This window comes from Conger conger, chromosome 2 (genome assembly GCF_963514075.1).
Source record: "Conger conger chromosome 2, fConCon1.1, whole genome shotgun sequence".
Taxonomy (NCBI): Eukaryota; Metazoa; Chordata; class Actinopteri; order Anguilliformes; family Congridae; genus Conger; species Conger conger.
In genome coordinates, this window is record NC_083761.1 from 6,491,779 (window position 1) to 6,514,843 (window position 23,065).

The 23,065-nt window shown below is 47.1% G+C and overlaps 1 protein-coding gene across 3 annotated transcripts in view; it reads right to left on the reverse strand.

Annotated features, from left to right (window-relative positions):
- LOC133121806 (serum response factor-like) overlaps nucleotides 1–14,367 on the reverse strand; it is a 46,428-nt gene extending 32,061 nt beyond the window's left edge. For all 3 annotated transcript variants that reach the window (XM_061231292.1, XM_061231290.1, XM_061231291.1), the window contains exons 1-2: nucleotides 13,211–14,367; nucleotides 1,439–1,705 (exon numbers count right to left, since the gene is read on the reverse strand). In XM_061231292.1, coding sequence (XP_061087276.1) covers nucleotides 1,439–1,705; nucleotides 13,211–13,867 — 924 coding nt within the window. In that variant the 5' untranslated portion in view covers nucleotides 13,868–14,367. The remainder of the gene's footprint in view (nucleotides 1–1,438; nucleotides 1,706–13,210) is intronic.
- Between the last annotated feature and the right edge of the window lie 8,698 nt (nucleotides 14,368–23,065).

A 23,065-nucleotide genomic window follows, 5' to 3' on the forward strand; every position in this document is an offset into this window, starting at 1 on the left:
AATGACCAATTTAGACCCGGGCCACCAGATGGGCGGGGTCTCCAGTGTCAATCAGTGACCTTAACCTATCGGATGCATGGGTAGCCACGCTGATTTGGTTACAGAGTTCTCGGAAAGAGCTACCCAGGTACCGAGTACCCAGGTCAGGCCAGAACATAGCACAGCCGACATTGTACCACGGCGTCATCATTCCAGCAGTTATATTTAATGCGCACCTCTGACAAGGTCAGGAGGCAAGGTCACTCATGGTACAGAATGTTGCTAATTAATGCTTCATTAGGAAAATCCCCTTAATTATGAGGGGGGGGGGGGGGGGGTCAGTGTGTTCCCTACTCTTTTAGCACATGCCATCTCACGTTGTGGGCAGATCTGGACACACTGGTCGCAAAACCTGAACAACGCTGATTGATTGATTTACCCTGGAAAGAGAGGATTTTCCCTTTCAGGAATCCTTTTGCAACGCTCCAACAACCAGCCATTGTGTTGAGCACACTCCAGAACTGTGTGGCCATGAAATAAATGACTACATTTTTGGTCCAAAAAGAATTTGCAACCCCCCCACCGTAAAAATGAAAGGCACATTGGCACGGCTTGGCCATTCTGTCATAATCTACTGCTGTGCGCGCATCTCACGTGTTGCCCACTGAAATGTTAAACCACACAAATTAACGGACCACGCATTTAACAAGTCACGCCTCTGCACCGAGAGAGTGATGAAACGCAGCCAGGCGCTCAAACTTTCTCCTTAAGAGCTGTAGGACGGCAACAGGAAATGACAAAAGCGGAGATGGTACAGCAACAGGAAGTTAAAGTTACAGGGAGTGAGGAAAGCCAGAAAAGTAACAGGAAGTGACAGAAACAGGAAGTGATATAGGGCAGGAAAGCAGGACATGGTGACAGGAACAGGAAGTGAGACTAGGTGACAGGAACAGGACGTGACGTAGAAACGGAAAGCAGGACAAGGTGACAGGAACAGGAAGTGACGTAGAAACGGAAAGCAGGACAAGGTGACAGGAACAGGAAGTGACATAGGGCAGGAAAGCAGGACAAGGTGACAGGAACAGGAAGTGACATAGGGCAGGAAAGCAGGACAAGGTGACAGAAACAGGAAGTGAGACTAGGTGACAGGAACAGGAAGTGACATAGGGCAGGAAAGCAGGACAAGGTGACAGGAACAGGAAGTGACATAGGGCAGGAAAGCAGGACAAGGTGACAGGAACAGGAAGTGACATAGGGCAGGAAAGCAGGACAAGGTGACAGGAACAGGAAGTGACATAGGGCAGGACAGCAGGACAAGGTGACAGAAACAGGAAGTGAGACCAGGTGACAGGAACAGGAGGTGATGCAAGCCAGAAAGGCACCACGCGGCGGCGGCAACGCTCAGCTCGGTATCCCAGAAGCCCCGGCTCGGTATCCCACAAGCCCCGGCACGGCTCACCTTGGCCTCCCCACAGCTGTCGCTCTCAGACACCTGGTAGGTGAGGTCGGTCTCCTCGAACCCCGTGGCGCTCATGCGCTGGTCGGTGGACGGGTCGGAGCGGGGCGGCGAGTCGGGCGAGTTCAGGCAGGTCTGGATCAGCGCCTTGCCCGTCTCGCTGGTGATCATGGGCTGCAGCTTGCGCGTGGCGAAGGTGTACACGTGCCCCGTCTCGCTCGCCACCAGCAGCAGCACCTGCGTGCCCGTCAGCGTGGAGAGCTCGTACGCCTGGGGGAGGGAGAGAGCGCCAAATAATCACCACACTGACTGACTGCTGCCTGTCAATCAACAATCACAATACATATCACAGCAAAATGACAGCTGCCTGTCAATGAACAATCACAAAACATATCACAGCACAATGACAGCTGCCTGTCAATCAACAATCACAAAACATATCACAACACAATGACAGCTGCCATTCAATCAACAATCGCAACGCGTAAAATGGCACAATGACTGCTGGCAGGCAATAGATTGTAACAGGCTTTGTTACTCTGCGAGTGCTGGCCTTTATTATTTTATTTTACCCTTGTTTAACCAGCTGAGTTAGCACGGTTATTTATTTAACCAGGTGAGTGATTATCACATTGGGCCATAGCACCCACATACAGCTTTTCACTACTTTGCTTAGTGACCTTTTTTTTAAAAAAATTTTTTTTTTTTACGCAGACCCCTGTTTGCAAGGCCTAAACAGACTGCAGATAGAAAGGAAACCACAAAGACCAGCGGGGACTGCAGACCCCCAGGACTGGAGTGCTGGAGACCCCTGGCAGAGAGTCAAACAGCATGTGGAGGTCTGCAGGAGTAAGAGGACTCCGCGCTCTGACTCGAAAGTCAATCAAATGCGGTTTCACCGATTAAAAACGGTCGATGGAAAACACAAGACATGGGCTTCGGGCCAGGACATCCCTCGTGAAGCACCAGCAGGGTCGGCCATCTTGGACAGCGAAGCTCCAGCCAAACGGGCCTCCAACCATCACCGCCCTTTCAAAAGCCCCCGAGGTCTCCTCACACAGCCACACGAGCCGTACGTAAATACAGACAACCGGACGTGTGTTCAAGACGGCAGACGTTCACAGCAAACTATGTTTGCAGTGAATAGATCCCGTTGAACGATTTAAAATAAACCTTCCATTTAGGAAACGACCAACGCCATCCGAATACAAGTGGAGGTGACTTAGGTCTAACAACTGCAGCCAGCTGATGAACTGCTTACCTGTGTTTTTTTTTTGTTTTCCGAAGGCAAGAACAAATATGACATTGATTAAAGTTAATTACAACAGCCAGACGATTTTCAACTTTTGTTCTCCCAGTGTCTTCCCCATTGGCAGCCATTTTTGTTCAAAAAAAATCCTTTAAATGTAAGATTACAAGGACAGTGTGACCAACTGCATTCCTTATAAATGGAAAATGAATTTGTAGAACAGGAAAAAGACAATGGCTGAGTTCAGGTCAGGTCAACTCATCAATTCTATCAACACACACACACCTTGCACAAGAGTACAACCACCGTGCCTGTTCAAACCTGCAACCTCCCTAACTATTAGACACTATTGTAGCCAGAGCAGAGGCATGGCTTTATCCCAGAGAAGGTCTAAACATGCCTCTTCCACTCACCCCTGAACCAGCTCAGGACTGGACTACAGCAACAGCACACAGCTGCACAGAGAACCATTTATACTAGGTGTGTAAAGACGCATCGTGGTGAAATGAGATTTCATCATGCATTGCATCGTTTGCTAAAGAGTCATATTCAAATCGAACCGCAGCGAGGTCCAAGATTTACACCCCTAATTTATACGCCACACTTATGAGCCTCCAGATTTATGCAGCCATTTATTACATTTTTTTTTTTTAAATGCGGGGGTAATGAATTCATTCCATCGATTCCACCAGTGAGTCTTTGGCATCGGTGCCGAGGTCAGGTCACGGATTGTTTAGACTCCCAGACACTTGGTTCAGAATGTATTGGCAAGGGCAGGGACCATAGAGCTTTACAAGGTCCAAGAACACAAAGCCGAGGATCTGGTGGCTGTAAAGTATCTATGGCACAGCGGAATTCCGCCACGCTGATGTAACAGGAGGCAAGAGAATTCCTCCCGGTGCTCTTGTTTGTTGGTTTTGGAAAGGCTGGCATTATGGATTCTGTTCCTCGCATGGCAAAGCAATCCCCCAAATCCCCCCAGCCCCCTCACACCCTGCCCCCAGAGTCCACAAACACAACCCAGGGTTCAGGCCTCCTCTGTGGATTCTGAACAGACGTTGAGCAAAAGCGGGTCATTGGTGAGGTTCCTCACCAAGGTGCTCATGACCTTACAGTACTGCGGGGGGGGGGTCACGAGGACGTAGCGGAAAGCGTCACAGGACTGAGGACACCACCACCAAAATGAAGGCGAGCGAGCGAGTGAGTGCCGAATTCAAACATTAAAGGGCAAATAAATAAATAAGAGCCCAAGTAGCTAGTGTAATTGCCGGGTCCCTAAAACGGGTCACTGAACAACGAACAGAAACGCCGGAAAGTCAGTATCTGCAGAGTCAAAGCACAGACTGAGGGATGCCCTTAGCTATGCCACTCGTGCTAAGCCTACGCAGTGAGATGTCACACACACACACGCGCGCGCGCACACACACACACACACACACACGCAAGTGGACACACTCAAAACCGTCGAGAGCAATCGCCGAGATGCTGTCGGAGGGAGGAAGACGGGTTGCTTAGACACGCACATCGTCTTTGCGCGGGGGTGCTGCGCGTTGGCGTGGTAACTGGCAGAATGTGTCAGCGGGGTGAGCCGCCAACTACACGACCGGCCGCCCACCGCCATCTCGGCGTCCGCGGGCGGTCAGCCACCTTCAGAAACGCCCCGCTCTGAAGACGCGAGCAAAACCGCCATCGTCATAACCAGCAAGTGCCTCTTTAGGCAATAACACTCAACGGCTTAACAAGAATACCTTTTGCAACTTTGCAAATTTGTCCAATTTCCCTTTACAAGTGAATGTCTAAACAGCTCATTCTAAATTACTCCCTTAGACACACAATGTTTTGTTTTTTTGTTTTGTTTTTTTAAGGCTTTAAAGTATTTACTGTAGGCAACAGATTTTCAGACCATGAATAATAACATATTCTCACTACAGTCACACAGCACTCTGAAGTCGGTTCTTGCTCCAAGCATGACATTGCAGAATCAGTGAATGCCTAGACACACTGACCAATGGCCTTCCCACGATGCATTGCAGTTGTTTGAGTATTTAGGCAAAGGCATTTCAGGTGAGCTAGCGTTACTAGACGTACCCGTTTGCCGATACAGTGACCTTTAGGCATCGACAGCAGTCATTGGAAAACTATGCTAGTGTGCGACAGGCTCCAACAATACGACACGTTACTCCAAGCAAACGGCACTTCCATTTCGTCATTCTTGTTGCAAGCGGTGGCGTGCTTAAAGAAGACACGAGGCTTGATCTAGGACTTAAAACAGGCTAACTCTGACAGAAGCATTTCAACCCACCGTTTTGGGCCTAAACGTCAGGCCCTTATCAGCAGGCCGGCGTCCTCGTCAAAGTTTATATTTGCTTAGATTTACCCGTATTTATTTTAAGTTGAGAAATATGAAGCTTTGCTCATACAGCGGACACGATCGCATCCACCGCAGCACGGCAGAGGATTTTACCCAGAATGCCTCCAACGGGAACGGAGATGAAACCTTCGTGCCCGGCGCCACCGCAGACCTGCGACCGCGTGAACACACCAGAGTTTATTAAACCGATATTAGGACTGAGGAGGAACGTAGAAGGCCAGGGAGAAGTGTGGGGGACCGTCGGCTGTGGCAGCGTAGCTGGGTAATGATGCCCACACAACGTGACTCGCACAGGGAACAGACGAGCGCCCCTGCTCCTGCCTGGGTTCAGTGTGAGTCACAGCCAGCCTTTTATCTGTGCTGCCACTCGTGTGTGTCTGTGTGTGTGTGTGTGTGTGTGTGTCTGTGTCTGTGTGTGTGTGTCTGTGTGTGTGTGTGTGTGTGTGTGTGAGAGAGAGAGAGTGTGTGTCTGTGTGTGTGTGTGTGAGAGAGAGTGTCTGTGTGTGTGTGTGTGTGTGAGAGAGAGTGTCTGTCTGTGTGTGTGTGTGTGTGTGTGTGTGTGTGTGTGTGTGTGAGAGAGAGAGAGAGTGTGTCTGTGTCTGTGTCTGTGTCTGTGTGTGTGTGTGTGTGTGTGTGTGTGTGTGTGTGTGTGCATGAGAGAGAGCAGAGAGAGAGAGTGTGTCTGTGTGTGTGTGCGCGTGTGCGCGTGTGCGCGCGTGCGTGCGTGCGTGCGTGCGTGCGTGCGTGCGTGTGTGTGTGCATGTGTCTGTGTGTGTGAAGAGGTTGCAGGTTCATATCTCAGGTGGGGCACAGCAACAAGAGCACAAGCTGGCGCTGAACTGGACAGATTTGGCACAGCTGCAGAAACACACAAAACACCAACACATTACAGCCACCCAACGTGAGAGTATATCCCAAGTTGACTAATGCAGTAATTATCGCCCGACACTGAGTGATAAGATATACTACTTTATTGAACGCCTTTGAGGGAATCTGTCCTCTGTTCGTTGCTTCGGAGCAGTGGGTAGGTGGGGTGTAGTGCCCAGGGACCAACTCCCATTGTGAGGCCAGTGCCTTGGTCAAGGGCAACAGGAGGAGTACAGCTAGCCTGAACTGCATGCACTCAGGCACTCTACACACCATGTACTTTTCTGTTCCAGTGCCCTGAGGGCAATAGGGCACATTCAACCCCCCCCCCCCCCCCAACCAGCTTCTGCCCCACCCCTTACAGTCAGCCTGTCAGCTCAGGAGAGCCCCCCCCACACACACACACACACACACACACACAGGTTAAACAAACACCCAACGCAAACAACGCTAAACCACACAGAGTGTGCCCATTATTAGCCTGTTGAGTAAGCCTCCCGTTTTAAAAACAAAAGCACTCTCCGTCACGGCGCAGAGCCAGCCACGCGCAAGGCACCCCCCCCACCCCACCCCACCCCACCCCACCCCACCCCACCCCCCGCAGGGCTGTGCATTCCTCGGCTGTGTCTGCTACGCATCAGCCACGTCTGCCCAGCCACTAACCGCCACCGCACTGGCCAATCGCAACGCTCAGCCACAGCATTGCCCAATCGCAACGCTCAGCCACAGCGCTGGCCAATCGCAAACGCTCAGCCACAGCATTGCCCAATCGCAACGCTCAGCCACAGCGCTGGCCAATCGCAACGCTCAGCCACAGCGCTGCCCAATCGCAACGCTCAGCCACAGCGCTGGCCAATCGCAACGCTCAGCCACCGCGCTGCCCAATCGCAACGCTCAGCCACAGCGCTGGCCAATCGCAACGCTCAGCCACAGCGCTGGCCAATCGCAACACTCAGCCACAGCGCTGGCCAATCGCAACGCTCAGCCACAGCGCTGGCCAATCGCAAACGCTCAGCCAGGTCTGCCCAATCGCAACGCTCAGCCACAGCACTGGCCAATCGCAACGCTCAGCCACAGCACTGGCCAATCGCAACGCTCAGCCAGGTCTGCCCAATCGCAACGCTCAGCCAGGTCTGCCCAATCGCAACGCTCAACCAGGTCTGCCCAATCGCAACGCTCAACCACACCCGGTATTGATTTTGGATTCAAAATATTTTTTCGCATTTGACAAAGCTTGGCTGGCGTATTGGAATGAACGATAACCTCCTTGGCAGGCTCATGCACCGGGCGTGATCAGTAGAGCACAGGAGAGAGTATTTGAATCCAAAACGGATACCGTTTGATCCGAGGCACTTATAACCGCTGTCAGAACCACTACGCTCAGTCTACCTGGCAGACAGCCACCTGTGCGCCAGGGGTATAGCAAACGACAGTGCGGCGAAACAAAACGGTGGATCTCTCACACTGTCTCAGGAATACTCCTGGCAAGAGCCACCATTCCAAGGCGTTAAGGGGGGGGGACTTTCCGAAGATTCAAGCGATTCCCCACACTTCCGGATCCCTTGTTCGACTCTGAAGAGGATGGGCGCCGGGCCGCCGCTACATTGAGAGGATTACGCAGCGGGAGCCGACGCACGCGAGCCAGGCGTGCAACACGAGAGTCTCGCGGGGAAACTGCCTTTTCTTCTCCGCGTTCAGTCCGCTCGCTACGATAGGGTAACAAGAGCAGCGGTTTTCGAGTGGATTTCGTCACAGCCGAAGTGTTGGTCAACTGAAGCTGGTGAAAACAAGCGTGCGTGTCCAAACGCGATTTAGCATGAGGGAGGTCTGGCTCGTTACCACCGAACTCTTCATTTTTCAGAAACAGTTTATAGTTTCAGTGACCAGGTGCTCACACCTTCAGTAGTGAGGACCCCGGTGATGTCATCCAACAGTTCATAATGAAATTGATTAAAAACAGCAGTCCTCAGCATCTTGGGGTCCTCAAGGGTCAAGACCTGCTGGTTCCACACCCTCCCTGGGAGTCAGGTGTGGAGACAGTCTGGCCAATCGGTAGCACTAATTACCCCAGAAGTAAATCAACCCTAATAGAAGTTGCGCAATCACATGACCACATTTTTGGGAACTCTCAGACCGTCCTCAGTCCACAGTGCTAATCCTGTGGTATTATCTGACCCCAGGGCATGAGCGGGCGGGTGTGTGTGCGTGTGCGTGTGCGTGTGCGTGTGCGTGTGTGTCCAATACCTCTCTTCCTCCTTACTTAAGGCATTTTTGCTGCTGAAAGAAAAAAAAAAAAAAGAAGAAGGTGTCATATGACATATTTGCCTTTAAGATGGCTGATGAACCGTCGCTGGGGAGCAGTCACATGATCACCCCCCCCCTCCCCCTCCCCCTCCCCCCAGGCTGAACACACCGCTCACTTCAGACAATTCAATTCAATTCAATTCAATTCAATTCAATTCAATTCAATTCAATTCAATTCAAAAATTGTTTACAGAAGGAAAGAAAATACCAGCCCTGAGCCCCCAGATCGCACATGCTAAATAACTCCCACAAGGGGGTTAAAGAAAAACCCTCAAACAGTGGTGAGAGATCACACCATGGAAAGAAATCCTGGCAGGAACGACTATAGCCCCTTCCTCCGCTGACCTGTAGGTTGAGTCGGTAACAGCTGAGGTGTTAAACTAGCAGGTAAAGTATCCTATGGATATGGGGGCAACTGATGTGGGGATTATGCTCACCACTGTTATAAAAACTAGGTGGCCAAAATCGGGCTTTGTTTTCGATGTTCGTTTCCCGGCTCTTACTGAGAGAAGCTGCCACCCTTTCAGTGTAAAGTCAATACAGTAAAAATACAAAGTCAATCATTTCGCCCCCACAGTTCACACTGGGGGCAGCACGGATGGTGCAGTGGTTAGCACTGCCGCCTCACAGCAAGGAGGTCCTGGGTTCGAATCCCCGTCGGCCGGGGCCTCTCTGTGCGGAGTTTGCATGTTCTCCCCGTGTCTGCGTGGGTTTCCTCCGGGTACTCCGGCTTCCTCCCACAGTCCAAAGACATGCAGGTTAGGCTGACTGGAGAGTCTAAATTGCCCATAGGTATGAGTGTGTGAGTGAATGGTGTGTGTGCCCTGCGATGGACTGGCGACCTGTCCAGGGTGTATTCCTGCCTTTCGCCCAATGTATGCTGGGATAGGCTCCAGCCCCCCTGCGACCATGTTCAGGATAAGCGGGTTAAGACAATGGATGGATGGATGGATGGATGAATGGATGAATGGATGGAGTTCACACTGGGAAACGCATCTGGTGCTCAAAACGAAAACGATCTCACCGGAAACGGAATCACGTCAAACTGACCAAACTTCCCTGCCATCCAGGGACACCCAAACGGAGCAGGCCGATGAAAAGGTTTCTCTGGCTGGGAGTCGCCACTCCTGAGCACCGACCGGGGTCTTCCAAATAACCAGCACATTCGGGGTAAAAATTTAACTCCCACATCCCACAAATAATCAGAAGCCTTTCCCATGAGCAATGATACCTGGGCTCAAGGCCCAATGCGCCCGTCAAACGTGATGCACACGCCAAGAACCTGTCCCTTCATTTTCTACCAGGAGTATACCCCACACAAGAGAGCACACACTCGCACACTCGCACACTCGCACACTCGCACACTCGCACACTCGCACACTCGCACACTCGCACACTCGCACACTCGCACACTCACACACTCACACACTCACACACTCACACACTCACACACTCACTTGTGTGAGGGATACAACACTGGGGCCTGCAAGGGAGAGCTGGGACCGGCCTCTGACAGGGTTAACGCAGCTTATGATAGAACAGCATGCACATGATATGCAGCAGTCAAATGGTGAATTTTCATTACTTCCACATTTCAGGTGGTTTTGAAATGAGATCTTCAGACTCGCACGTAGCCGACAACCGATGCCAGAAAAGCTTTCCTGCACAGACAGCGATGAATAAAAACAGCCCTAATCACTTAAATATATGAGCCCAGCTAGGCCTGTATTACTGGTAACAGGAGTGTCAGGATCAACTACTCATTTTATGTGCATGTGCGGCGTGTGTGTGTGTGTGTGTGTGTGTGTGTGTGTGTGTGTGTGTGTGCGTGTGTGTGTGTCCACCTGTATGTATGCATGTGCGGCGTGTGTGTGTGTGTGTGTCTGTCTGAACGCCTGTATGCATGCACGTGCGGCATGTGAACGTGTGTGTGTGTACGCCTGTACACATGCATGTGTGGCGTGTGCATGCGTGTACAGAGTAAGGCGCTATATATCCTGTGTAATGGGACCCAGACCTGCCGGCCCACCTCAGGCCCAAAGCTACTGGTTCAGTGCCGAGACCCTGAGGAGCTCAGATCCCTCGCCTTACTGTAATCAGAACCAGGCCGCTACCTACCGCCAGCACGGCCTGGCTAGGGGGCCCGAACCTCCAAATCTCCGAACTTCATCAAACACCTAAACACCACCCGAGAGCGCACTGCGCACCAAATCTCCCAAAAAAAAACGGTGGTCCGGGAGTGAGGTCGTCCGCAGTCGTCCCCTGAAACACACGGGGTCACCGACTGCTTCTTTTCACACTGCAGGCCACAGCCGAGCTCGCAGAGTGGAGTCAGAGGAGGACCTTTTTTTTTTTTTTTTTTTTAATGCAGCTTTGGCGTGCAGCCAAATGGCCAGAGCCAGCAAAGGCAGTCTGGATTTCAAGGCCATGGGGCTCATCCATGCACCACAGTTTTCGGTGTTTCACCGAATGGGCCCCCCTGCAGCTCAACTCAACACATTTAAAAAAAAGAAAATGTTTGGGAGTAGTTCTTAAATTGATTTTTTTTTTTAATATGCAAATGTATTTTTTTTGTGTGGGTTTTTTTTTTTTTTTTTTTTTTTTTTTTTTAAAGTTAACGAAGCTTTAAAGAGAGGTGGAACCGGCTTTGAATGCAAGGCTTTGGCCCAGGTACAGGGTCTCCCACCCTCGCCCTGGAGAGCTGCCAGTTCGCAGCTATAGTCAGCACTTTTTGTTTGATCGGTGAAAGCAGTCGGTTACAGTCAACTCACCAGGGGCCGCATGCAGCCCAGTGGCTGAGCTGCATGATTGGGACCCGGAAGTTTTGCGGCTGGTATCTGTGCAGATGTTCAGCCCTTAATCCCACAATGCCCCAGAGGGGACTGGCCCCTACATAGTCTAATCAACTGTAAGTTGCTTTGGATATAAACGTTAGCTAAATAACTAATGTCATGTAATGGTGTATTGGGTCAAAACTGGCTCCCCGTTTTTTAAGGTTTAAACAACTGGGAGAAGTACTTCCACAGCTCACTGGTCACAACCTCCGCTGGGGGTAGAAACCTGGGCGCGTCCATGTAAACCAGGGATCATCAAATCTGGCCCTCAAATCCAAAATCCAGCCATGCTTTCTGAATGCAAAGCGCTACATGCCATTAGCATCGCACCCCAGACAGCTTATATAACTTGGGCCCCAGTGTTGGATAAATCGGCTGTTTTTGTCTCCAAGATTTTTTTTTAGCGCAGCAGCCTTCTGTGAGTGGCACACAATGTGCTTAGGAAGACAAATAGATCTTCAACAGTCTTCAAAGCACCATAAATGTGTGCTACAGCTAACAACATTTGGATGTAATCTCTACACGATATCAGTTTAGGTTCCTTCAAATTTCTACAGCACATAGATGTTCCACACGTGTTATATCTGGTATCCCGGAGACTGAGAAACCAACCAAAAGCATAAAGTAGAACCTTTTAAACAAGCGGCTTAACATGGCCAAAACGGACATAAAGACATTTCTCAGGATGGATGACACATTAAGTTTATTCAACAGCCAGGCCAGACCAAAACACTGGCAGAAATGAACTGTGAAATGCAGCCTTATTTAACTTAGGCCTACTTTGTACTGAAATCCAGGAAGGACAACATTACTCTGTGCAACCAGATATAATTCATTATCCCCGCACTGCAAAGTTGAGAAAAAGCAGATGCGTTTGCTTTGGTATAACAGTAGATAAGTCTACCTTCGCAACCACACAGAATTCCCAAATATTCCTTCAGAGGGATTTCTGTTACACCAACAGACGGTGGTCCATCGTTTAGAGTAAGTTTACTGAAAACATTTTAAATCTAACCCAACAAAGGGTTCTGAAAGGTTTTTTTGGCTTCATTCCATAGGGAACCCTTTTTAGTTCTTTGTGGAACCCTCGGTCATAGGTGTGAAGTGTGAAAACCTCAATAGAAAAAAAAAAGAACAATTTTCCCCGACAAAAGAACACGAACTAGATAGGGCTCTTCAATTGAATAACAGGGTTCCTATTGAAAAAATGTTAAAGAGCGTAGATGGGGGGCTTATCTCGCCTTGTCCCGGTCATGCTGAGATCGCTGGCATAGCATCTGATCTTGAGCATGTGCTGTTGAACAGACGGACTGCAAATATAAACAGTGACAGCGGCGGGGGCCATGTTTCGTCCAGGGGTGAAATGTGGTACGCAGATTGCTCGATACTATTTTAAGCAGACAGTCGGTGGCGGTTGTAGTGGCTTCCACTTGATCGCCGGCAGCATGGTGGAGATGCCGCTCGAGTCAGGTAGCAGTCGCAACAACACGCAAGCCAGTCCCGCACAAGTAACTCGTAACAACAACAACAACACAGGTTGAGAACAGCATTCGTCTTAGTTTATAGCGACAAAGAAAGTTAGCAAGTAGCAACACAAAGTGCTAAGGATTTTTTTTTTTGGCTTCACTTTTTTGACGACAGTTGACTATGAAGGAGTTCAATTAACAAATGTTGACAGTTGGCAACGTAAAAATAGCCCACTGGGTTAGCTAGTGCTCGTTTACACGTGAGCAGCCGACATAAGTAAGGCAATCCTCCTCCCCCAGACCGATTCTGGCACGCTGTTATGGTGGTAAAGGACTGACTTGTCTGGGCTGTTGTCACTTCAAAAAAAACAGCGTTATCTGCTCTGGTTGCAATGATAGTGGCGGTTAGCGAGTATGATAGTCCACACCACAATCGCAGGCACTAAAATTAGCACACTGAATTTCATGAAACCAGTAGCTTTAGCTAACTGCTACTGCTGTAAAGTTATGTCAGCTTTCCCTTTAGCTAGTTAACGTTAGCTACACAGCCAAGTCAAACGATTTAAGATTTTTGCAGCTAGCTAAGTCAAACGTTAGCTTACATCAAGAGAGCATCTAAAGCATGCACCAAACTTTTAACAAAAAGTTACCGCTAGGTAGGATTAAGTCAGTGAAAACGCTCACCTTTTTCATGATACCAGTCTTCCTTTTGCTGAAAGTGGTGTATCGCCTCAGTTTATTGTCGATAAACTCCATCTTAATCTTAACTCGTCCCCGGGTCTTCTTCCCCGGCTTTGCACCAGCGACTCCTCCAGCGACGCCGCCGTAACCTCCAGGCGGAACCCCGACCTCCGGCCCCGCAGTCGCAACCTCCATCTCCGGCCTCTCGCGCTTCACCCCTCTCCTACTGTCCCCAGCTGAACCCATGTGGTCGTCGTCATCCCCGGAGTCCGAATCGGCTTCGGAACAGCTGTACACCTGGGGTGCACCCTGTCTGTCCGGGTCAAACCTGCCGCCAGCGTGGGGACCAAGCCCTGTGTTAATTCCGCCCACGACACCCGCCGTGTTCTGTAGAGTGGTTAGTCCTGCTCCGTTGCCTGGTCTCATCACCCCGCGGGAACCCACCCCCGTTCCGTTTCCCCCCAACATCCCTGACCCGTCTCCCGACCGCCCAACCCCACCGGCGTGAATACCGCTGTACACAGTTACTTCGTTCAACCCCGCGCTAACCAGACCGGGCCGAATGCCGGTGCTAACAATCCCCGATACGTGACCGATGTTACCAGTGCCGGACGCTGACCCGTTTCCACTTGATGTTGACCCAGCCTGGCTAGGTAACATTATATTCACAAATGACAACGGTGTCTTTTCCGATACCCGATGACCGCTGGTGCGTGTGTTCGGGTAATGGTAACAAAAGCGCGCTCTCACCAAACACTCAACGGAGGTTTAAAAAAAACCCAACTTGCCAGTTCGTCCTGAAGCGAAACGGGTTCTTTTAGAACCAGGTACTATGGTGAACGAAGTTTCAGAACTGATGCTGTCCCATAGGACCCCCTTCGCCGCGGTTCAATCAAGCACAACCTCCTCTATTTCCAAAACTCGTTGCACTTTCTCCAAAAGGAAAATACGCAGGACACCCCTTCGAGAACTCCGCCGTGGTATGTAGTGCGCCACCACAACACTTTAAAATGGCGCTTGTTTCCTCCTCAAAAGTATCCTCATTGTGCAGCTATGTTTGATATTTCTCAAGCATGCATTAGAGCGTTTTTATGCGTGAAATAACTGCAACATTTCCCGACATTAACAACCACAGCGTGGATGAATATGTGAACCCGAGATCTACTTTCCTCCATATAAAGAGATACAATGTCTCCTTTTATGGTGTTGACTCTCCTTATATGGTGAGTCATAGCGCCGCGCGTCCATTGGCCGTCGTGAATCTGAACTCTGTGGCGATTGGCGGAAAAGCCATGCTCATTAGAATACATACCAAAATGCTTGCGCTCACTGAGACGTCATCGAGAAGGGGCCGCGAGCGGTTGTTTTTAGTGATTGTGTAAATTATGCTCACTTTACTTCGGAATGCAGTGACTTTGTGAGTTAAAATTGTGCCCCTACTCTTACGGGCCAGCAAGATAAACTATATATGTTCTTCTGCTGTGGGTATATTTAATACTGACGTGCCACTGTCTCTCAATTAGTTATACATTGAGTTATTAGTCCTCAAAATATCTTAGAAGTCTCACAAAGGAAAAAGGGGAGAACATTGAATCGTGCAAACATGCCGGAATTACGCACTATTAAATGCAAAGCACAGCGTTGGATAACAAAGTAAAATGAATATGAGGAATATAAATAAAAACTGCGCTTGAGTGACTCCTGGTGACCATAATATTCTTTGACAGTCCAACAGATGTAAACCAGGTAAATAAATACAGACATCAAACATCGAGCATGCTGTTGACCGAGTATAATTTCTAGCTTTCTCAAGTAAGGACATCAAAGGAATAAGAAGTATGCAAAACGTCAATAGTAAAGTCATCAGCAAATACATATGCTTGATTAATTAATGCTTGATTCATTTTTGAGTGACCAGTTTTTGGTGCAGGAAGTATCATCTTTCATACAATTTCTATTGTCTACATCCTCATAGCTAAGCAGTTAATCAATATGACCTGCAGACAGATAGTGACCACACTCTAGTAAATACTTAGCATTTTCAGTGTGCTTTAATGTTGTCAGAAAGTTCAAGGAAACCAAATTCCTAAAGGAAAACGCCATTGTGGTCCAGCAGACCTAGCAGTGTGTTTGAGTAGAGCCAGATAAGGGTATGAAGAAATGGCTGTTGCTTGTGCTGTTATGTAATCATATCTACAGCTAAAATTAATGTTGCTATACTGCACCCATACACAGTAAAGTATAAAACATAGAAAGCTGACGTTTCTACTGTTCAGACAGCACATACTAATTTCCCCTACAGCAGGGATCATCAAACCTGATTCTTTTCTCCAAGGTAATTTAACTGAACAATTAGTGCTACTGATTGGCCAGACTGTATTCACACCGGACTCGCAGGTAAAGGGAGGGTGGAAAACCAGCAGTACTCAGACGATCCCTGGACTACAGTTTAGTTCATCCAGGTAATGCATTTAGTGACACGCCTGAGATACCTGTAGCCAGCAGCCCCACAGGAAGGCACCTGATTGGCTGTAGCATCACCCAGGAAGGGAGGGTCTCTATACTATGCTCCTCCCCCTACAAAGACCTACAAATATCTGCCTAGTGCAGTGGTCTCCAACCCTGGTCCCGGAGAGCCACTGGGTCTGCTGGTTTTTGTTTTCACATTAAAATCAGCACCCTGTTGAGACACAGGTAACCAGGTGAGGTGAGTTAACTGTGTAATTGTTGATTGCACTCTAATTCATTGATTAAGTGTAGAGTAACCATGAAAACCAGCAGACCCAGTAGCTCTCCAGGACCAGCGATGGAGACCACTAGTCTAGTGGCACTTTCTTAAGTTGATTTTTGTTAGGTTAACATTTTGCCTGACTAAAAATTGGCATCTGTCTTGGTGAATCCACATTTAGTTAATTCCTAAGAATTCCTAACGTCTACCAAATGGCTGTAATGTACTGTAATGTATATGTCATTTCTAGGTCCTGGGTTTTCAACAGGGGGTCCATGAAAGTACTAGGGGTCCATGATTGCACTCTCATGGATGTATTTGAGCCCAGTGGAGGAGGAGGGGGGGGGGGTTGATAAAAACCCTTACTGTGTATCCTTGTAAGCCATTGTGTGTTTTCCGCAAATCCATTCAGCTTATTAGTTATATTGTTTAATGTTAATGGTAAAAAGAAAAGGCTGTGATGAGGCACCGTAAGCATCTTTCCGATGAATTAAGAGTAACCAGAACAATCGTCTCTTGCGTGGATAATTCAAAGTGTGCAGACCTTTGATATGTAAACGTAGACATGGGCTTTGCACATGAAAGGACGGGACATGAAAACCAATTAAGCAGTGACTACAATATATGGCTCTTTCCAGAGAACATTTTTTTTTTAAAAACAAGAAGGCTTTAATTGAATATGAGAAGAAAAAAATGCGCTGAAACCAGATACCTTCCCTGGTGTAAAATCCAGCTATGACCAGCTCGAAATTACCAGCTACCAGCTGTTTCAAAACATAGCTTGAGCTGGTAGACCACGTTGAGTATGGAGCTGGTCTGAACTAGTCAGCCAGCTACCAGCTGTTTCAAAACCTAGCTTGAGCTGTTTTTTTGTCTACCAATCACACCATTTTCACACATTTTTCTCAATAAAAGATGGATGGTATTTATTGACAGCGTGTTGTTGAGGTGGATTCAAACGGAGGGCGATGTGCGGTTTTCTCAGATCATTTTGTTGGGTTCTATATAAGCACACGCTGGTATTATGTGATCAGAAAGCGTGGCTGAGTGCCTCTTGGACTGCAAGCAGAGCGATAGAACGGAGAAGGGTTTTTTTTGGCAAAAGCATCAAAACTGAGAATAAAGCTGTCAGGAGTTCCACATCGCTCTCTCCCTGTCTCTCTCTCTCTCTCTCTCTCACTCACTTTTTCGGGACGTTAAACCATGCCAGACTGTCTAGTTGCTATAGAAACAGTTGAAATGGATGCTGCATTAAATCGCGTTAGAGCAGCTCTGAAATATTGCAAGCCGGTGTAACACAGTAGGAGACAGAATCCATGTGAAACATATGAATGTGAAACAGAACTGAGAGCCAATTGATGCTAACAGCAGGCAGACGTGTGTGTGAATTTGTGTGTGTGTGTTTGGTGCATACTTTGTTCTTCTGAGTTGTATTTTGTTCTTCTGAGTACACTAGACGATGCGTTATTTCACCCATCCTGGACAGCATTTCAGCTCATGTGCGTCCGATACTTAATCTTTACTGAACCCACACACTGACTGCTGCCTGAACATCATGTTATGTTTATTGTTACTGAAGGTAATCCAGGTGTTGTAACTTATATCCAGTTTGGATCTGGTACACCAGAGAATTTCGAATTCAATGTAGCAGTTAGCTCTGTTCTGCTTTTGGATACTGTTTGTAGTATGATGAAGTCAGGTAAGCATATAGTTGTCAAATTTGTCATAATTAATTGATTATCTATCTCATGTGTTTTTCTCTGTATGTAGGGGTGCTCTCATACTTTCTTGACCACAAGATCTACTCAATGTGAAAATATACACTCACTGAGCACTTTATTATTAGGAATAATGTGCACCTACTTATTCATGCGATTATCTAATCAGCCAATCGTGATGCAATCAAAAATGTGACCATGGCTTGATTGTTGGTGCCGGACGGACTGGTTTGAGTATTTCTGTCACTGCTGATCTCCTGGGATTTTTACTCGGAATGGTGTGAAAGTCAAAAAACAGGTCGCATCTAAGCACTTTTTTTTTTACCCCAATGAATTATCTGATCCAGGTGTGCATCGACGGAGCCGCGGCCAGTCTGGGTTGAGCGTTTTTGCGTTCGAGGTGTCTGCGTGGTTGGCAGTAACCATGGCGATGACGGAGGAGCTCCTTTCAAGCCAGGTAAAGAGGCCGGGGCGTCTGCGACGATGAGGACTCTTCAGAAAAGAGCAAGCGGCGAGATGGCAGATGACAAGAAAAGGTCTCATTAGCATGTCAAGCGGGGTGGGAGAGGGGAGAGCATCTTGGGACGTGTTTCCAAGCGGGGAAATTTTGCGTCCTTATATGGGCAAGCGCACTGAAACCGCTCTGGCAGAGTGTTAATGGGGATTCATCTACAATAAAACCTCTCCACACTGCAGGCTCTATCTACAGTTAGAGTTTAGTGTAGTAGGCTGGCATAATATAGAATAGCACAGCATAGCATAGCATAGCATAACATAGCATATCATAGCATGTCATAGTATAGTATAGTATAGTACACACTCAGAAATATAGTGATAGTGTTTACCAAATGTACCCTGAAAGCACGGTAATCTTCTCTTTGGTTACAAATGAGTACGTTTCCCAAGGGGAAAAGGTACAAGTTAATTATATAGTGCTATTTATTTATAATTATGTACCTATAGGGTACCGCACCAGCGACAAGCATTTGTACCTTTGTAGGCAGGTGCCTTTATTTCTGAGAGTATAGTATAGTAATTATCCCTCTGATTCAACAGTGTGCTTGATTTACGTTTTCCTCTCAAAACAGATACCCATAATTCCCCCCTCGAGGCGCTCCTTGTGTTTCTTCAGTATGGGGACCCACTGTTCTGCCTGAAGGACAGTCGAGTTATTGTCGAGTGAATGACACAGCGACCATTTCAATTACCACCACTGTACCCATCACATTACACAGTGTTACACTGTGTTCAGTTTAGCCAGCGCTCTTATCCAAGTCAGAATGGGAGAGAACATACTGTGCTGCCCTTCATAATGGTGTTCCAAACTGCTTATTTTGTTAACCATTTTGTTTGGCCTATGCCTCTGACAGTTTTTTCCTTATTTCTCAGCCTCATAATGGCTTCCTTGACTTTCATTCGCACAACTCTGTTGCCTCATGTTGACCAATGCCAATAACAGACAATAAAAGGCAATCAAAGGCCTAGAATCAAGACAAGATACTGAAAGCTCCTTGAGGCTACCTACTCCACACAGCTCTGTCTGAAACTGGGGACTTTGAGAAGGATGAAGGCCTTGGTTTCCGTCAAAGGAAAGCAGGTCTGACATCAGCTAGCTAACGTTCGCCTTTTCAAACTTTTTTCAGTTCGCCACGAACGTTAGCTAACAGGTAGTGAAAAGGTAGTGAGCGGCGAACAAAAATGGCTATTAATGGAGAAAACGCAGAGAGAACAAAAGTTGACAATTATTTGGCTGTGATAATATTGCTATGTGTTCTCACCTTTAGAATCAATCACAGGTAAGCAATGAATCAGATAGCTGGCATTGTTAGACCCAAGTCGCATCAACTTGTATTAAAAATGCGTTGGTGGCAAACTAAATGGAATGTTCATTTCAAAATCGTTCAACGGTAACCGTTTCCTGCATAGTTCGCCGTGAACGTTCGCTGTCTCGGCACGCACGCCAGGATAAAGCAATACATTCTTTATTTACCACAGTTATCAAAAGCAGCTTACCCGGCTCACATATTTACATGCTGTGTGTTTATGCAGCAGGATATTTGAATAAACCCATTCAGAATCTTGCTGGAGGTTCGAACGGCAGGGCTCCTCGTGGGATTTGGACCTGCAATCTGTTCAAGTTCAAACTCAGTGCCTTAACCGCTGATCTATCTCACAATGCACAGAGAGAGAGAGAGAGGTCTAACGAAAAGAGAGTGAAGATTTTATCTGCAGCCTGAATAGCATGACTACGCTTTCCCCAGTGGGACCGATTCCGTTTTATTACGATTTTGTGCATTAAATAACCATTTTGAATATATTGGATTTGCCTTGCTCAAACACCAGTGGATTCTGCCTAATCCAGTGCTATCTTTTAAGAATATTGCTTCAAGAGACATTAAACGTTTTCAATATTGCATTTTAGCTTGTGCTATTGTCGTTTAGACAGCTATTGCACTTAAAACACATAAAAACAAAAGCCACGTTACTGACCAAGTATGCATTAATCTATACATCTATAAATAAAATATGAAAACATATTTCTGCATTAAATTACTGATAGGAAAACAACGCCAAGTTTGCAACTGAACTCTCCCAAGTATGTTTCACGGAAACAACACAAGCTACATCCCAAAGAAATGCTACCTGGCTACCGGAGACTTGGGTCAGTGTTTTTATATGGTTTCATCATCTCTTACGTCAAGTCCGAAAACATTACATGCGATACTGGGATAATTCCTCGTACTGTAATTATAATATCAATAGAATAGCGTGTCCATGGCCAACTGCAGTCATACAGAATTAGGTAAAAACCCACTTTTGGCTGAGTAAAACTCCGGAATGGGAGAATTGGCTAGAACAAGATGGTTGGCATGACGTTCTTTGGATTACAAAAGATCTCCATCATTTTTTTTAATTATTTGGCTCTTGCTTTAATGCAGGGAAATTGAGCTGGGTTTTTTTAACGATATTTGTCTGGCACAACTAAGAGTGGCGATGGATGGCATTCAACAAGGTGCCATCGCAGCAAAACTGCACAAACAAGTGTGAGTTTTAGGTCTCTATTGTGTGTGTGTGTGTTCAGTTCATTTGGGTTCAGTACATTTTAATCACTTTGCTTAACCTAAAACATATACATTTAATCTATTCCAAATATGCTTTGGTAAAAGTGCATTTTCAACCAAAAACAGTCCCTGGTTGAATGGTGCTGGAGTATTCGCTCAGAGCAAGCCCACAAGAATCCTGTCTGTTTTGAATAAGAATTAAAAATACATCATTCAAATTCAATTCAGAATTCCGTTGCCTTGATGACACAAATCTCAGAATCAAGTCCTGGAGGGCCACAGTGTCTGCAGGTTTAACTCCAGTCCTGGAGGGCCACAGTGTCTGCAGGTTTAACTCCAGTCCTGGAGGGCCACAGTGTCTGCAGGTTTAACTCCAGTCCTGGAGGGCCACAGTGTCTGCGGGATTAACTCCAGTCCTGGAGGGCCACAGTGTCTGCAGGTTTAACTCCAGTCTTGGAGGGCCACAGTGCCACACACACACACACACACACAGTAGTTTTGTCAATAAGACTTCATTGGGGAAGGATACAGCTCCAACTGGTGGATGTTTGATGTAAATGCAGTTAGTGCATCTTATGAAACTCCAGTACAAAGTACAAAGCCTTTTGTACAAAGATTTGTCTCTGCAAGACCTAAAGTAACAGAAGGACCATGTCTATTAAAACCTCTTCATTGTTCTCTGGGCTATTTGCTTACAACTGAACAATGGTTATTTCATAACAGCCAGAACGAGTAAATCAATATAGCCAGTATTATTGATAGCACAGTGACAACCAGAACAGAGATAAAATCAAGTCTAAACATAGATAAATCTGAGCCCCAAAAAAAACTTTTTACAACCATTTGAATGAGTTGGAGAATGAGAGGCCTTGTTTCAGTAGATCAGTAGATTGTGTTTCTTCCCAGAGAAGCACTGCGCATGTACATAATTTTAGTTCATGTTTTACGATTCTCAGGGGATGACACCATGAGAACAGGCCACAAAATCAGCCTACGCTCCACATGAGTGGCAGAACCTACGTTACAGCCTAGCGAGAGAGGACAAGCAGATATCTGCATCATCTTTCAAATAACAAAATATTTTAATTAATTCTACACACGGTATCAAAATAAAACCTTTGGTGATCAGTGTATTATAGTTAACGTTTAGACTCTTTTGAGGGTAATGCAGAAGAGTCCTACCCCACTCTTACAGGCAACTCAGACTGCCTTTAAAGATATAAAGTTGGTTACATTACATTAATGGCATTTGGCAGATGTGCTTATCCAGAGTGATGTACAGTTGATTAGACTAAGCAGGAGACAATCTTCCCCTGGAGCAATGCAGGGTTAAGGGCCTTGCTCAAGGGCCCAACGGCTGTGTGGATCCTATTGTGGCTACACCGGGGATTGGACCACCGACCTGGCGGGTCCCAGTCATGTACCTTAACCACTACGCTACAGGTCGCCCCTTGTTATTATCAATCAATCACATGACATGGGTGGTACACAAAGAGCAGGTTCCAGGTTTGAGTCCCGGCTGGCTGGTCGGTTGTTTGCATGTTCTCCCGGTGTTTGTGTGGGTTTCCTCCGGGCACCCCGGTTTCCTCCCGCAGTCCAAAAACGGCTCCAGGGCTTTCATACAGAAAGGATTCAATTCAATTTCAGTTCAGTTTTATTTGTATGGAGTTTTTACAGAAGACTACCACGCTTCACAGAGTAACAGAAGCACAGTAGCAGAAGAGCAAACATCAGATCTGATCCCCAAAGCAGTGAGTGAGGTAAAAAAAAAAAAAAAAAAAAGCCCAGTAGTGAAAAATACTCTCAAACAGTGGTGAGAAAACGCTCTTCAGAACAGAATGATCCACACACGCATTCCCAAGTTGTCCAATCATCTAATTGAGTAATTTGTTAAAAAACGGAATGTACTCTCCAGCCAGCTGAGGAAAGGTTTCGGATACAGATCGTTTTGCGGAACGTGGATTCTGCGTTCCTTTGTGTTGCAGTTCTCCTCCCCACCATCTGGGAGTCATTAGAAGGGGCTGGGTTCATGATTGCTGTGGGGTAGGGGTAGTTTTGGGGTAAAAGGTTCCGATCTCAAATCCCTCACATTTTCTGAGGCATGTAATCTGTTTTATCTTTTCTTTGATCTCTGCCGAGTGAGATTATACTCTGGTCTCCGCAGATATGTATAAAGGTCTGGACTGGACTAAATAAAACAATAGAATCAAACTACCTTCTTAAGATAGCATCTTGGAGTTGGCATTTTGATAAAATGCCACGAACATTAGTGTGGCAGTGGACCAACTCTTCTAGGTGCAGGTCTCTCGAATTGCTTGTGATTGACGTCCATTAATCTTAACAAGAGCTT